The sequence below is a fragment of the Bos indicus x Bos taurus genome, chromosome 23 (genome assembly GCF_003369695.1).
Source record: "Bos indicus x Bos taurus breed Angus x Brahman F1 hybrid chromosome 23, Bos_hybrid_MaternalHap_v2.0, whole genome shotgun sequence".
Classification (NCBI taxonomy): domain Eukaryota; kingdom Metazoa; phylum Chordata; class Mammalia; order Artiodactyla; family Bovidae; genus Bos; species Bos indicus x Bos taurus.
Genome location: NC_040098.1, coordinates 42,490,679 through 42,506,311, shown reverse-complemented (window position 1 = coordinate 42,506,311; position 15,633 = coordinate 42,490,679). Strand labels below are relative to the sequence as shown.

The 15,633-nt window shown below is 57.0% G+C and overlaps 2 protein-coding genes across 7 annotated transcripts in view; one reads left to right on the top strand and one right to left on the bottom strand.

The window, feature by feature from the left end:
• Positions 1-13,728, top strand: part of JARID2 (jumonji and AT-rich interaction domain containing 2) — a 230,158-nt gene extending 216,430 nt beyond the window's left edge. For all 5 annotated transcript variants that reach the window (XM_027524236.1, XM_027524238.1, XM_027524235.1 and 2 more), the window contains 9 exons: positions 1,904-2,022; positions 2,111-2,181; positions 2,800-2,914; positions 4,893-4,998; positions 5,743-5,925; positions 6,336-6,466; positions 6,730-6,913; positions 8,930-9,037; positions 11,794-13,728. In XM_027524236.1, the coding sequence (XP_027380037.1) occupies positions 1,904-2,022; positions 2,111-2,181; positions 2,800-2,914; positions 4,893-4,998; positions 5,743-5,925; positions 6,336-6,466; positions 6,730-6,913; positions 8,930-9,037; positions 11,794-11,946 (1,170 nt within the window). In that variant the 3' untranslated portion in view covers positions 11,947-13,728. The remainder of the gene's footprint in view (positions 1-1,903; positions 2,023-2,110; positions 2,182-2,799; positions 2,915-4,892; positions 4,999-5,742; positions 5,926-6,335; positions 6,467-6,729; positions 6,914-8,929; positions 9,038-11,793) is intronic.
• A 434-nt stretch (positions 13,729-14,162) lies between these two features.
• The window catches only part of DTNBP1 (dystrobrevin binding protein 1), a 100,066-nt gene continuing 98,595 nt past the window's right edge, over positions 14,163-15,633 (bottom strand). For both annotated transcript variants that reach the window (XM_027524241.1, XM_027524240.1), the window contains one exon: positions 14,163-14,550. In XM_027524241.1, the coding sequence (XP_027380042.1) occupies positions 14,333-14,550 (218 nt within the window). In that variant the 3' untranslated portion in view covers positions 14,163-14,332. The remainder of the gene's footprint in view (positions 14,551-15,633) is intronic.

The following is a 15,633-nucleotide window of genomic DNA, read 5'->3' as shown; positions in this document are numbered from 1 at the left end:
CCCCCCGTGTCCGTGCCGCGTGCTACCCCGCCTCCGATGGTGGCCATTGGAAGTCCACGAGGCCCCAGCCTGGTGCTTGGGCCTGGGTTCAGTATTTGAAGAATTCAGTCAATATTTGATTTTGGCATCGTTGTCATTCCGTCTAGATCCCAGTTTTGCACTCTGGGCTGTATGTGTGCAGACCACACAGTGGCCTGACACTCGGCCCTACCTTTGGCCCTGCCAGAGCCACGTCCCATCACCACAGCGCCAACGGGTCCTGACTCGGGGACACGTGTGGTCGTCACAGTGGCTTCTGCTGGGCTTGTGCTAGTTTTGGGAGAAGTGGCAGAGGAGAGGAGCATGACTCCTGGGGGTGGACATCTGAGCTAGAGAAAGAGGCCTTTGCTTTACAACACAGGTCCTTGTCGGAGTCCCCGAAGGTGGAAGACTGTTACTGTCCACTGTCTCCTGCTGGGAAATTAATTCTGAGGGTCCTGGGTTTTTTTGTTTTTTAATTGGCGGATACTTGCTTTACAGTGTTGTGTTGGCTTCTGCCGTGCATCAGCATGAATCACCATAGGTACCTGTATGTCCCCTCCCTCTTGGACCTTCCTCCCTGAGTGTCTTGGTTTTGCTTTAATATTAATAGTTGTAGATTTGCTAAAATTGGAACTTTTAGTCTGTCTGGCTAACTTCTGGACCCTACGGAGGGGCTGAAGCCTCTGTTTGGCCGGTGGTCCCCAGCAGAAGGGGCTTCTGGATCCTACGAAGGGGCTGGAGCCTCTGCTGGGCCGGTGGTCCCCAGCGGAAGGGGCCCCCGTGTAGTGCAAGGTCCCCTTCCGCCCCGTCTGTCTCCCTTCACTCAGCACGCATTGCTGTGAATCCCGGCAGACGGCCGACCTGACTGGCCTGGACCCGTCTCTGGCCCCTGGGGACCCGGAGCGTTTAATGCTGTCCAGTTTGTTCTTGAGGTGGGGCCTCTGGCTGCCCCCAGGCTGGCCCCTTGCTGTAGCGGCCGCACATGCAGCGGGGTGGGGCTGGCCCCGGGTGCTCCCTGGAGAGGCTCCAGGAAGCGGGCTTGGCTGCGGCGGGGAGGGCGATGCTGAGCTTCTGCGCTGATGGTTGAAGACGGAACCCTCTCACCTGTTAGCAGAGCCCGTCCCGACCCGCGTTTGCCCTGCAGTTGTTCAGGTCATGCCCACCCTTCCCCCGTCTGTTTCATTGGCTGGGGTCACAGCCTGGGGAGCAGGGTGGTCACTTCCCTTGTTCGGTGCTGAGTAGCGTGTCTGCCCAGATGCCCGTCTCGGGGCACTGTGACCACACCTGCAGTGGGTGGGGGGCATCCCCCCTACCTTCCCAAGTCGCTTTCTCCCTCCCCTTCACAGAATGATCCTTAATTGTGATGCACGTGTGACCTTCACCACCTGAGCTATTCTTAGGTCCAGTTCAGTGGCACCAGAATCCTTTGCACGTCATTGAGTGACCTGCCCCACCACCCGTTTGCAGAACTTGTCCATCCTCCCAGATTGGAGGTCGGCTCCTGTGAATCATGAGACCACGCAGCCCCTCCGTTCTCTTTTTCTGTCTGACTTTGTCCCAAGTGCCTTACGGGATGGAATCAGTACTTGTCCTCTGAGACTGGCTTCTCCACTTAGCGTCATGTCCGTAGGATTCGTGTGTTGTCGCATGTCAGAATTTCCCTCTCTGAGGCCAAGTCGTATTCGGCAGACACTACCTTGTGTTTATCCGTCTGTCGGTCATGGACCTGGCCCCGTGACCGTGAGCGTGCGGTTACTGCCTGCAGCCCCGGCTGCCTGGCCCGGTGCCTGGCCGCCTGGGAGGCCACGGCCCCGAGGTCGCAGGCCGAGGCGGGGCTCTGCAGCCCCGGGCGGCATGGTGCTGACGGCCCCTCTCCCTGCAGCAAGAGTACTGGAGGCTCGTGGAGGAGAAGGACTGCCACGTGGCCGTGCACTGCGGCAAGGTGGACACGAACACCCACGGCAGCGGCTTCCCGGTGGGAAAGTCGGAGCCGTTTTCAAGGTAGCGCTGGCTGCTCCTACCCGGGTCCTGGGGGCCAGACAGCGTCTCCCCGCGCCTGTCCGTGACCCCCCTGTGCTTTCCCCTGCAGACACGGATGGAACCTCACCGTCCTCCCCAATAACACAGGCTCCATCCTGCGTCACCTCGGTGCTGTGCCTGGTAAGCCGGCTGCGGGTTGGAGGGCTGGGGACCATGGTGCACAGGGTGTGAGAGAACTCAGGGATTGTTGGAGAAGGGAGGGGAGTCAGGGGTGTAGTTGGAGTCGATAAAAATGTGCAAAGGTAAACCAAATCACCGATCTGGAAGCTGGGGAGACGCTTCGCGTGGTCCGCTTTCCTCCTGGGAACTTTCAGAGCTGACCTCTGACTCTCTGGGGCTCCTGCCTCACCCGGTAGGAGCGAAACCGAGCGTCCTGGGTGTTGGCGCACTGAGGGCCGTCCCCTGGCGGAGGGGCTGCTCCAGACCCGGGTCCCCTTCCTGTGTCCCGACAGCGCGCGTGCGGGCGGCGCCTGCGTCCTTAGCCTCGAGGCCCCGCGGGCCCCCACTGTGGGTGTGTTCTCCTTCAGTCACTAGTTACGGTGTTTTCTCGCTATTGTTTGGTAACTGTGTCTGTGGTCTTGGTTCCTGTATAAGAAGCGGGAAGGAGCAAGTGCCTTCTCGTTGAGTCTCGCCTGGCTCTGACCCCATTTCCTTCTTTTTCTTGGGGAGGCGATGCGATGCCTACTGCTGTCACCCTGACACACGGCTCCCCGTCCTTCCCTGTCCCCTCTCTTCCAGGAGTGACAATTCCCTGGCTGAATATCGGCATGGTCTTTTCTACCTCATGCTGGTCTCGAGACCAAAACCACCTCCCTTACATTGACTACTTACACACGGGTGCTGACTGCATTTGGTGAGTATGCCGGCCCGGGCCGCCGCCTCTCACTCACTGGTGGCGGACAGGCTTGTGTGAATTTGTCCTGTGCTCCCTGTCAGTCTGAGGAGTGCAGTTGGAAGTCGAGCTGGTGGAGAATGTTTTAGTTTGCTCCGGTGATGAGCACGGTCAAGCGTCTATTCCTGGCCATTGTCCGTTCCAGTTGCGGGCTAACACGGGGCTGTCCCTCTCTGAAGTTCCCCCTCGGGGTTGTTGACGGCCAGGAGTTCGTGTCATACTAGCGTCAAAAACGAGGAGCGGTGGAGCAGGAAGCTGGCCAGGCGTGGTGGCTGCATGGCCTCACAGAGCGGGCGTTTTCAGCGTCTCCCAGCCCACCCTCTGCATAGAGAGTGGTCTCCCGGAGGTGGGGTTCTGCCGCTGGGGATTAGGAGTTGGTCTGGTTCCCCGGTGTGATCCTTCACTGTCAGGCTCCCCAGTCCCGCTCCAAACTGGCTCTTCAGTGCCTTTGTTGACGGCAGCAGATGGGAAATCACTGCAAATAATCAGATGTCTTGTTGTCTGACGGGCTACCGGCATCGCATCCATCCCACACTTACTCAGTTTATTGTCCTAATGGGGTGATTAGCTCCTCTATTAAAGTTCTAGAGCCGATGTTCTCACTCCAAGGAGCCGGTGTCGGCAGTAGTCTCATCACGGCTCCCCCTGCCTTTGGGCCACCTCGGGGCAATGGGCCCTCTGCTTGGTCTCCTGTGGTGGGGCCAGGGTCTCAGGCAGCCTGGAGGGTCGGGAGCCGGCTGCATGGACTCGGGTGGTGTGAGCCCCCTGCCCTGTTCCCCACGAGAATCAGATCCTGGTCCTTCATCGGAAAGTGGGGCCATGTGGCCTCAGCCCTGCAGGGAGACAGGGAGAGAGGCCACGGCCCGCGTGCTGAGTGACTGCTAAGTGAGAGGCAGGGGAATGCAAGGCTCTGGCCCCTGGAACCTCTCTGCTGCAGGGAGAGGTTGCCGGAAAGGATCAGAGGACTTCAGGGTGTGATTTTTGTTAAAACGTGTGAGTGAGGTTAGAAACTCTGGACTTAAATCACAAATCAGCAATAGAATATGTTGGTGTTGAGACAACAAGCCTCTCTTGACTAGGTTCTCAGCAGCTAGTAGTGAGGACCCCCACCCCGTGGACCGCTCATCACTGGTGCCCTCCCAGCCCGGCCTAGGAGAGGTGGGGACAGGCAGCCTGAAGCCCCGCACGTAGCTGCAGGGAGGGCAGGGGGCAGTCAGGCGTCCACTCTAGCCCATGGACGGCAGGGCTGGGAGTCCCAGAGCAGGGGGCCGGGAGGAGCCTGCCTGTGTGCAGACCACTGCCACCAGCGTCTCGAGAGCTGTAGGCGACAGGTGTGTCCTGCAGGGTCCTCGTGGGACCCGAGTGGTCACTCCCTTTCTCCTGCTTCGCGGCTCGCACTGAGGGTCCTGGTTCTTCAGGCTGAGTTCAGGCTGCACCACCTCCCCTGGGATCCTCAGCCCCAGTCAGCGGGGGCCGTGTTGTCCGAGCCCCACCCTGCGTGGCCACTCCCTCTGCCCTGCACAGACCCTTGGTGTGGATTCCACCCTGAGCCCTGGTCCCGCCCCGTCCTTCTCCTACTGGAGAGAAGGGTCAGGTGCCAGCCCAGAGACAAGTCCCCGCTCGGGAGGCTCACGAGAGGCTGTCGAGCCTGCGGACGTGTCTGGATCTCATTTATAGGGGCTTTAAACGTCTGGTTTTGGTCTGAAGGCTGCATGGCTCGGGCGTAGGTCGGACCCGCGTGCAGGTGGGCGTGTTCGTCATGGGGCGCAGGCGGCAGAGCTGCCCCGAGAGACCCAGGGCCACTGGGCACGCGCCCAGCTCCCCTCTGCAGCCGAGGCCAGTCTCCAGGCTGCTGTGGGCCCCTCTCGGGGAGCATGGAGGGTGGGCTCCCTGGGGAGGGGCCTTGTCAACAGCCTCCACCTGATTCCAAACCGCCCAGGTATTGCATTCCTGCTGAGGAGGAGCACAAGCTGGAGGATGTGGTGCACACTCTGCTGCAAGCCAACGGCACCCCCGGCCTGCAGATGCTCGAGAGCAACGTCATGGTAGGGCCGCAGGCGGGGGCTGGGGGACCGCGCTGCGGTTTCATTTCCTCACCCCTGGGCTGACCTGCCCCATAGAACTAGAGGACCGTGAACATCCAATCCAGGGAGCCATCGTAAAGGAAACTCCTCTTGTATGGCAGCCCAACTAAAGCACGCTCCTCTCATTGCCCAGGATGTGGGGCTGCTGCACGTGGGGCCCTTCAACTCTGTTTTGGGGCCTGGTGGTTTTGTAAATGGCGACTGGGGTCGGGCCGGGCACCTGCAGTCTGGGCAGGATCACTGAAGGCTGAGCGCAGAGGCGGCTGGCCCGGTTCTCAGAGCCTGTTGAGTCCTGGGGGATCTCTTAGAGTTGTGTTCTGACAGCCTGATCTCAGGTCTTCTCTGGCCTCTGCGGCCCTTGTCGGGGTCTCCTCTCTCCTGAGCCCACACCCCCCGTGCGGGGTACACCAACCCCCGTCCACCCTGGCCGTGCGGCGGGGACCCCAATCACCGCTGCCACGCCCTTATCTGAGGCGTTGCTCCCGGGCCTGTATCAGTTTAGAATTTACTCTTCCTCCACTTAGGAATCATGTCTCTTTTATTTTCTAAAAGAGAAACAGAGAATCTGTAATAGAGAACATACTCTGTGTGGGGAGCCCGTCTGGAGGGCCAGTGTGCTGGGCCGCTGCCGTAGGCGGTCCTCACGGAAAGCGAGGCGGGGGCGGGCGGCCCTGCGGGCGGGCGGCTCAGCCCGCGTCTCCGCAGATCTCCCCGGAGGTGCTGTGCAGAGAGGGGATCAAGGTGCACAGGACGGTGCAGCAGAGTGGCCAGTTCGTCGTCTGCTTCCCGGGATCCTTCGTGTCCAAAGTCTGCTGCGGCTACAGCGTCTCCGAGACCGTGCACTTCGCCACCACCCAGTGGACGAGCATGGGCTTCGAGACGGCCAAGGTAGGCGGGTGGCCACTCCGCACGCGGCCTGCGTCCCCCAGCGGGGGTCTTGTTTGTAGATATGCTTTGATTTCTGACCGAGTCTGGGAACCCTAAGGCGGCTGAGAAGTTCTTCTGGGGAGGGAGAGTGGTTCGAGGCTTGTTAGCTTCCTGTAAGTTGCTGAGTTCTCTTACTCAGTCCTGGGCTGTCGCTGCAGAGGTGTGAAAGGCAAACCCTGCCTTTGGCTGGCAGAGGACCTGCGGTCTTCCTCCGGGAGACATGATCATTGTGTGGCTTTTGCATTGCTTTTCATCCAAATGGAATTTAGAATTTGAAAATTCAGATAGCACCACCTCCCCGGTAAAGGAAACCCTTGATAGCTGCCTAGAAATGAAAACCTGCCCTGAAGGGATGTGACTGCCCCTTCCAGGAGATGAAGCGTCGCCATATAGCTAAGCCATTCTCGATGGAGAAGTTACTCTACCAGATCGCACAAGCGGAAGCAAAAAAGGAAAACGGCCCCACTCTCAGTACCATCTCAGCCCTTCTGGACGAGCTCAGGTAACACGAGACGGTTCTAGGCTGGCCTCGCTAGGCACGGCCAGGCATGGTTGGGGTGCGGCCCATCCTTTGTGGGAAAGCGCCGGCCTCCCGTTCCTGGGGCGCGGGTGGTGGCTCTTCTGCGCTTGGCCATGTGCCCTGCGGTCACAGCAGGCAGAGTGCGGCCGTCCAAGAGGCCTTGGGGCAGGTCTGGCCTTTTGACTTGGGTGCCCACCTGGGGACCCCAGCCCCTGTGGGCCCACTGACCCCGGGTGTCCTGGCAGGGATACGGAGCTGCGGCAGCGGCGGCAGCTCTTCGAGGCCGGCCTCCACTCCTCCGCCCGCTACGGCAGCCACGACGGCAGCAGCGCCGCGCCCGACGGCAAGAAGAAGCCTCGGAAGTGGCTGCAGCTGGAGACCTCGGAGAGGCGGTGCCAGGTGTGCCAGCACCTGTGCTACCTGTCCATGGTGAGCCCGCCCGCCCGCCTCCCTGCCCGCCTCCCTGCCCGCCTCCCTGCCCAGCGTGCCACCTGTCCATGGTGAGCCCGCCCGCCCGCCTCCCTGCCCGCCTCCCTGCCCAGCGTGCCACCTGTCCATGGTGAGCCCGCCTGCCCGCCTCCCTGCCCGGCCTCCCTGCCCAGCGTGCCACCTGTCCATGGTGAGCCCTGCCCCACCCAGCCTCCGCGCGGGCTGACTACGGGGACAGCAGCTCCCCCAGTCTCTTTCCAGGCCTCTTGAAGCTTCTGTTCAGCCGCGTGATTGCTCTGATTGCCCCGAGGACTCTGAAGTCTGTCTGGTTAAAGCAGCACTTCCCATTCCCAGCTTTCCGTCTCTGGTCGGGGTTGGAAACCAGCGCAGTCCAGCCTGTCTGCCTTCTCTCTTGGCTGCTGAGCAGCCTCCACGAGGGGCTTGTCCGACCCAGCCTGGGGCTGAGTTACACGCCTCACACGCGTCCGCCCAGCCCAGCCCAGCCCCTCCGGACAGCGTGGCCACATCTCCCGCCTCCCTCAGGCAGCGGCCCCGACACGGGTCTCTGTAGCTGGTGGTGTAGGTAGCCAAGTCTGCCCCGTCAGCACTGCTGACTGCTGCCGTGACAGCAGAAGCGTCCTTCTCATAGTTGTAGAGGCTGGCATCCCGGGTCAAGGTGTCAGCAAGGCTAGTTCTCCCTGAGACTCTCCTGGGCGTGTGGACATCCACGTCCCCTGGTCCTCTCAGGGCCTTTCCTGTGAGTGCTTCTGTCTTAATCTCTTCTTGTCTTTGAAAGGATGTAAGTCATACAGGACCAGAATCCACCCTCCAACCTCATTTTCCCTGATTCTGTTTCTGACGCTCCTGCTCAGGACCTCCTGAGTTACTGAGGGTTAGGACATCTGCATTTGGGGAGGGGATGATAATTCAGTCCATGACAACCACGTGTCCCATTTTATGTATTTCTTCTATTAGCTTTGTTTTCCCAGAGGCTTTTTAAAAAATAGAAATAAGAACCACGTTGTCTTTAAAACAAACAGGTCATAAGAATTTCCCCAGATTTTAAAAATGTTTTGTGAACCTCACTCATGAAAGCTGCATAGTCCTGGGTTTGTTCGCCTTGCGTTGGGGGGGGGTGAGCCTGGGTGAGTACTGTGACCTTGTGTGGCCGTTGTCCCTTCCCGTGGGTTCTGAGGATGGCACAGTCCCTCAGAAAGCTGACCTTCAGAGTGGTCACCAGTATTTCTTAGCCTGTTATTTAAAAAGCACATATCCTGAATTCATGGGTAAAAATTGAGGTTTTATTTATACATGCTTTTCGTTACTCAGGTTATTTACTAAGGGATTTGTGCATTTCTGTTCACTGTTTTGTATTTTTGTCTGGTTCCATCCTCAGCTTTGAGTGATGTTTTCTGCCAATAAGCATCATTTCCTTATACCTGTAGCTTGGTTTCTTGTCTTTGCTTAGAAACCTCAAAGATAGGAAACTTAGGTGTTTCCCAGAGTCCTGCACACAGCCCGGGACGTCAGCACGCCCACAGAGCAGCTCAGGCCAGATGCAGCCAGGTCCTTGGGATCGGGAGCTGTGTGGGCTGGAGTGTGGACAGAGGCCGGCCCCTCGGGAGGCGCGACTGGCTGGGCTGCCCGAGCCGCTCAAGAGCAGGAGACACTGTCACAGGTGTTCAGGGTGACCATCCTGGCATCTTTTATCCTGCGGGAGGTTTTGAACCAACAGTCTCAGGAGCCCTTAGACCCCGCAGCCCCGGCCGCCACGCTCTGACCCGGGCAGCAAAGCATGGAGAAGCCAGAGGGCCCCGAGGCTGCCAGGTCGCAGCTCCTGCTTGATGATGCCTTGACGTCCACTTGCTTTTGCGGCAGCGTCCTGTGTCTCTGGGCCACAGATGCCTCCGGCCCGGGCGGTGGGCTCCCCTGCTCTGCTCTTGAGAGCCTGCCACCCTCCTTGGGGCGCCCTTGCCTGCCCCGCGTGCCTCAGCCGCACTGCCTCTCTCCCCACAGGTCGTGCAGGAGAACGAGAACGTGGTCTTCTGCCTCGAGTGTGCCCTGCGCCACGTGGAGAAGCAGAAGTCCTGCCGCGGCCTGAAGCTCATGTACCGCTATGACGAGGTCAGTGCCTACACACGGCGACCGCCCGCCCGCGTGGCCCCACACCCAGCCTGCTTCCGGGCACCTCTGGCCCAACATGGTGGGGAAGCAGCTCTGTGGGTCGAGACGGGGCGAGCAGGGTCAGCCGGGGCTGCACTGGCCCGGAGAGGCCGGCAGCTGGGGCTGGGGGACTGGCATCCTCGTCCATGCCCCTCACGTCCCGGCGCACCCACCCGCAGCGCCCCCGGCCCGTGGTTCACAAGCAGTGTGCATTGACACATGAGCACCCCGCTGTCTGCTGGGGGCTGTGCCGTCCCCTCTGGCTGGGGCAGATCAAGGGGGAGAGCGCAGGACTCGGGCCCAGTCGCTTTCCTGCTGGGGCTCCAGGAGTGTCTGGGACACACCGTGATGATGTCCGCGCACTTCTGCCTGCATTGGGGTCCCTCCCTGCAGCTGCTGGGGTGGTGCTGTGGTTTGGGGTGTGGTGAACCGTGGGGCCCGTGGCCGCCCACCGAGCTGCAGGCAAAGCCCGAGGGGGTGGTTCTGGAGCGCCCGGGCCCTTGTCGTCACCTGGGCCTTGGCAGAGCCGAGGGTTAGGAGCAGAAAGCTTTTAGGGTTAGGTTTCTGCTTCTAAAGCTTTCACCTTCCAAGTAAGTCCCAGTTGCACTCTTTCTAAAAACCCGTTGTCCCGAGGCAGGTACAACGTGCCATCTGTGTGGCCAGTCTCTCCCCTCCAGTGGGTAAGGGCCGGGTGCTGCCTTCAGCTGTGAGGAGCACCTGGATCTCTGCCCCCAGAGCGGCTGGCACGTGGCCCCCCCGTCGGCTGTCCACGTGCTTCCAGGCTGCCCTGCGATCGTGGTTTCAGATGACGTACAAGCGTGTAGCTCCGGGGACACATGGCCCTGCAGCTTTTCCTCTGCACTGACTCAGAGCCCTTCTTGGGGGTCACCTTGGGAGCCTGCTGCCGGGACCCCCAGTGCCCCTGCTGGCCCACCCTCCTGTCCAGCTGTGAGCCCCGCCTTCAGGGTGGAACCTGCTGGCTCCCCCCCGCCCCGGGGAGGCGCGTCCCACAGAACACGTCAGAGCCCCAGGTGAGCCAGGCCAGGTGCCCAGGCCTGATTCAGGAGGCTCTGGGGGTGCCCTCGGGGGCTCAGGCTGTGGTCAGATTTGATAAGAAGCCTTTGGCTAAATTATAAGATTAGAAAGCTGGAAATAGATCTCTCTGCATCTTCTTTGTTTTCAAAGAGCATGTTCAGCAAAGGCAGTAACCACTTTGCTCTCCCTGCTTCTTCACTTGAACAGCAAATGTCAGAACATGGTTAAAAATAAACTCTCATGTCTGAGTCAGAGCATCTCTGGCAGCTCGCAGGGTGCAGCTGGCGGCGCTGGGGCTTCTTAGATGATTCTGAAGCTCGATAAGAGGTGGGTTAGTTTCCACCTCCAGCCCATTTTGGAGCTTGGTGTTTTGATGTGACCAGAATCCTGGAAAAGAATCACATATGTAGGGTCTGTCAGTCTGAAGCTTAATCATTGGTTCTCATGAGTAGGGAAGAGAAGGTTTTTATAAGCCTCCCAACTGTGCCAGCAGCCTAAATTTATTTTAGTAAATGAAAATCACAAATCAGTTCCCTATTGAGCTGAACTATATTATTATTAATTGGGGAATTTCCAGCTCTGGGTGGGATTCCAGAAATGGCTCATGAGACCAGAGCCCTGGTTCTGAGCCCCAGCACTCAGGTTCCTACTGTCCAGCCTTCTGGTCACACAGGCAAAGATGTGACCTCTGACCACACAGCCCTGCTGCCAAGGCGGCTTTAGCTAAGGTAGCTGGTCTTGAAAGAAGCTCGTCTGCTCATTCTTCATTAGTGTGTGTATTGTAAGTGATTTAAGCGGTGTGCAGCACCCAGCCTGAGCCAGGACTAGGCCGACCCTAAGCGTGCATGACTGAGTGGCCTCCTGTCCCCGTGGCTTCCTGTTCTGTCCGTCCATCCTTGGCTCAAGCAGGTGCTCTGGAATGTATGTCAGGACACATGCCATTTGGATAGTCTTCCCTGGGGTTGCTTGTAAACCTGGATGTAAGTTGAGTTGTGTTAGTTACACGTGGGTTTTTGATGCCCAACAGGTAGATGGTTCTCTTGTCCTGTTGGCTCTTGTTGTGGAGGGAATAACAAGCATTTGTGGACAAGTGTTTGTGTGCACGAGTAGGTCAAGTAGGTTTCAGTGTAGCCAGAGAAACAAGCGGCCCAGACCCGTCCCCATCCAGGGCGCGCAAGTCTTTCCTCACTTCCCAGCCGTCCCCCACCCTTCGTCCCCAGCGGTCCCAGAGGTCTCTAAGCCCCGGGAGGTGCACAGGGGCGGCTGCAGGAAGCCCTCTGCTGTATTGTTTAGGGGGTGAGGGACCTCGATAGGAACGCGGCCTTCAGCAACCTGTCCCACGGTGTGTGTTGGTTATGGGGCTGCAGAAATTGTTTCCCACCATGGCGGGGGCGGGGGGTGCTCCTGGGCTCCCTGAATGGGGAAGGGAGGGGTGGGAGGCTCTATGCGCCTCTCTGGATTCCACATGCGGAAAGGCAGGTTTCCCCCAGAGAAGGAAAGTTTAATATAGGTGCCTGGTTAGGGGCTTCCGTCTCAGAAGTGTTGTCCCAACCACAGCCCACCCTGGCCCTCCCCACCCCTGGGCGCCGCCGCTGCCGCCACTCTGTTTGATGACGGTGATGGCCTGGGGATAGCGCTCTTCCGTTTGCTAACTCTGTGTCTTCCTTTTCAACCCGAAACAGGAACAGATTATCAGCCTGGTCAATCAGATCTGTGGCAAGGTATCTGGTAAAAACGGCAGCATTGAGAACTGTCTCAGTAAACCCACACCAAAAAGAGGGCCCCGCAAGAGAGCCACGGTGGACGTGCCGCCCTCCAGGCTCGCATCCTCCTGAAGACGCCAGCGCCGTGGGCAAGGGATAGACATTATTTTGTAATTATTATATTCTAGTTTGGAGTACTTGCTGTAGGATACAAGCTGTCTTTGCACTAGCTCTAAAGAAGATTTTCTTCTGGTTTTAGAGAACTAATTTTGTTTTAGCATTAAACTGTTGAACTTTTTTTTGTACTTAGAATACCTAGATACTGCAGTCAGATTTTTGAAACTGCCGTATATTCACTGTTTTAAAACCCTTGAGGGGCTGTATTAATTTGTATTGCCCCTTGTGGCTGACAAAAAAGCCTTTTTGTTTGATTTTTTTTGTGTTTGTTTTTTTGTTTCTGTTTTTTTTTTTTTTGTAATTGTTGGGGGAAAAAAGGCTTTTTAACCCATTTTTGAAGAGGGTGAAGTTTGGAGAACAAATTTTAAAACCATCAGTCATGTGAGCAGATTTTTTCTAGAGAGGAAAAGGGATAGACACATACACACACATAACAAAAAAAAACTTGAACGAAATGGCTTTACTTTGGCTGTCTTTTCTTCTGTCACGTGCGGGATGAGTTTGTAAGTGTTAAAAACCGGAGAATCCCCATTTTGTTTCTTTGGGCGGTTGTGGCAGCTGAAGGCGGACGTTGTTTCCTAACCATAGGCAAAATGAGGAGGTCAGAGCCACTGGGCTCTCTCTACCAGCACTTCACTATGCATCTGTTTAAGGAGAAAGGAAGAGAAGAAAGACTGCCTGCCTTGGAGGGGTCACGTGAGGGAAACCTGTGCCTGATTTCATTAGGAAATCCATTCTGTTCTTTTTTGGTGCTGTTGGCTACTTTATCAAAAAACCCTTCAATAGCATCCTTAAGAAAAAAAAAAAGGAAAAAAAAAGTGATTGAAGCCGGAAGTGCTTCTTTGTCATGGATGTGCAATCTTTCTAACATTCCATCTTCATCTCACCTGTTTGTTGTTTTACACCTTCACAGGTCAGCATTAATTTTTCTTTTTAAACTCGTTTCGTTGGTGATCACATCTAGAGCCACTCGGAGGTCTGCGGTTCTTTTTGAATGTGAAAATGCATCTGCGCTCATCTGGTCTATTTTTTCTCTTCATGTTGTAACAAAAAGAAAAAAAGGAAAAAAAAAAAAAAAAAACCCGTCCCTTTTGTACATACGCCTGTAAATTGTTTCAAATACTTGAGCCTTTTTCTGGGTGGGGGAGGGGAGGGCGCGAGGACAGATGAAGAAAAGCCTTACACTTCCGTTTCTTCATCGGGTGGACTGGATGCTTACAGGGTTTTTCTTGTAACATTTATAAGTGCTGCTTACATCACTGAACAACAACAAGAAAAATAATAATGGAGTAGCTGTTGCCCTTCTCCGGTTGTGTGTACAGTATGTGTGGAATAAAAAAGGGAACCTGTTTTCACAAGCTGTTCTTTGTTTCATGATCGGACTCCGCGGTCCCGCAGCCGCCCGCGTTGCACTGAGCTGGCCGGCGGGCTGTCAGCAGCGTCCTGTGGTGCACTCGGCCGTCGGCGCCGAGGACGGAACTGTGTTGGCGTGTTAAGTGACATGAGCAGAGTCGTGTTTCCAGTGTGCTCGTCCGGTTTCTATGGCCTTGCTGTGTACTGGCCCTCTTGGACAGTGAACTTCTGCCTCCGGCTTACGGTCTGACGTTTTAATTTATTAGCGCTGCTCTGCACCCCTCCCTCGGGAGGGAAGACTTTTCATGTTGTTTATTGCCAGTTTTTGTTTACTTTTCAGGTTTGTACTACAAGGTTTAATAATAAAACAAAGTTTTTTGGACACCTGTTTGTCTTGTGGAAGATGAGTGAGTGGAATCCGCTCTTTTCTGATCACAGGGCTGAGGGTCCACCCCCTCGGCCAGGGAGCGGCGTGAACACCGAGTTGTAATCTCATTTTCTGACAGTGGTGAGTGGTGGTGGGGGAAGCACAGCCCTCTGGTACCAGGGTCTGCTCAGGAGTGAAACGGCGTGGGGACTGGGCCCGTGTCCCCCCCATGCCCAGGTGTGCTGCGCTGTGAATAAACTAGGGACTGCTGTTGGACTTGACCATTCTGTAACCACCAGGTGAAAACCTGAACTTCGTTAGAGCTGAGAGGAGGCACGACTTCCTACCTGTAAGGGGCCTTGCTCGTCAGCGCTGAGCTGGTGTGGACGCCAAGCTCCCTGGCCCCACCTGCAGAACGCGTGTATTTAGCAGCCTTTCTGTACCAACTGGCTGTGTTTAAAGTTCTCAGACTTTATTGTTAGCTGTTCTTGCAGTCACTTGCCTCACATTGTCAACTGTGTAAAAAACCAAGAGCCCCCCTCAGTCCACCTGCCTTCACCACGGGCCTCTGTGCACGGCTGCATCGTCCTTCAAAGGTAGTCGGCACGCAGGCGCCCAGGTTTAGGAGTCACTGTCATCGCTGTGTAAGGTGGCAAGGGCAGTGTCCACCTCCACGCCCTCCTCGTCAGACTGGACCACGGGCGACTCCCCGCCTTCGCTGGGGTCGCGGGAGGCCGGGTCGGTACCGGGTGAGGATGAGGAAGGTGGTGTGGCTGGGGCCTGGGAGGGAGTGGGCACCTGGAGAGTGACTGCATCCTGACCGGGGCTTGCCTCAGGCCCTGGGGAGAGAGCAGAGGAGAGCCTGTCATGGAAGTCCTGCATCTCAGCATTGCTGGCGACCACGAGCGTTTGAACTTGCAGCTAGTCCAGGGGGCGGAAGTTCTCTGTTCCTGCAACATGCAGGAAGCGCGTGTAGGGCTCGGTGGCTCCCCGAGGCCACCTGGTGCTCCAGCTGACCCTTCCGCCACCTGTGGCCAGTGGAAAGACCCCGAACCCTTCCCACAGCCTCCAGTGGCACACCACGCTCAAGACCCAGTGGCACACCACGCTCAAGACCCAGTGGCAAGCTCTGAGGTGCGACTCGCGTTCCTCATAACCGTGACAAGCTGGGCTTACCTCTTTATAGCCTCTGAACTAATTTCAAGGAAATGGACCTTAGGAGAAAAACGCTTATGGAGCCTCTTACAGGAACCAGACCCTCACACGGATGATGGGAGCCCTTTCCTGACGCTGGGGAGGGGAGGAAGGAGCTGCTCTGTTGGAAACACAGGTCAAGGGGAAGCCCCCTGGCCTGACTGAGGACGTGGAGCCCGTGGTGTGGGACCACCAGGTAGGAGGCAGTGCTGTGAGGGGCTGGCCTTCCCATCTTTCGGAGCATGGAAGAAACACGTTCTCCGTGATGACAGCCTCCAAGCCCACCCACCCAGGAGGAATGGTCTGAAATTTACAGTGAGGCCAGGTAAAGTGCCGGAGCATCAGTACAGATCTAAATGAACGTGAGGTTCTGGTAAGTTATTAAATGGAGAGAATGTGCCTGCAGGATCACCTCTAGTTTTTAAAACGTAAGCTGACACACACCTTGGCCTTGCCCCCAGCATCGAATACCACCTGCTGAACGGGGAGGGCGGGGTGCCACACAGACCTCCCCTCCCCAAAATCTAGTGCCTAACCACGCAAACCCAACTCAGGTTAACTTTGGAGACAGGGGAAAATAAAAATGAAATTTTAAGAAAAACTCCCTGTTTGCTGAAGGTATCTGGGAAAAGCACTGAGAATCTTTGAGAAATTAGTGACTGCAGCTGCCAGTGCGTCATGTGTCCACGTCTGTGACGCCAGACTGTGCGGGGAATGGGGACAGCTGG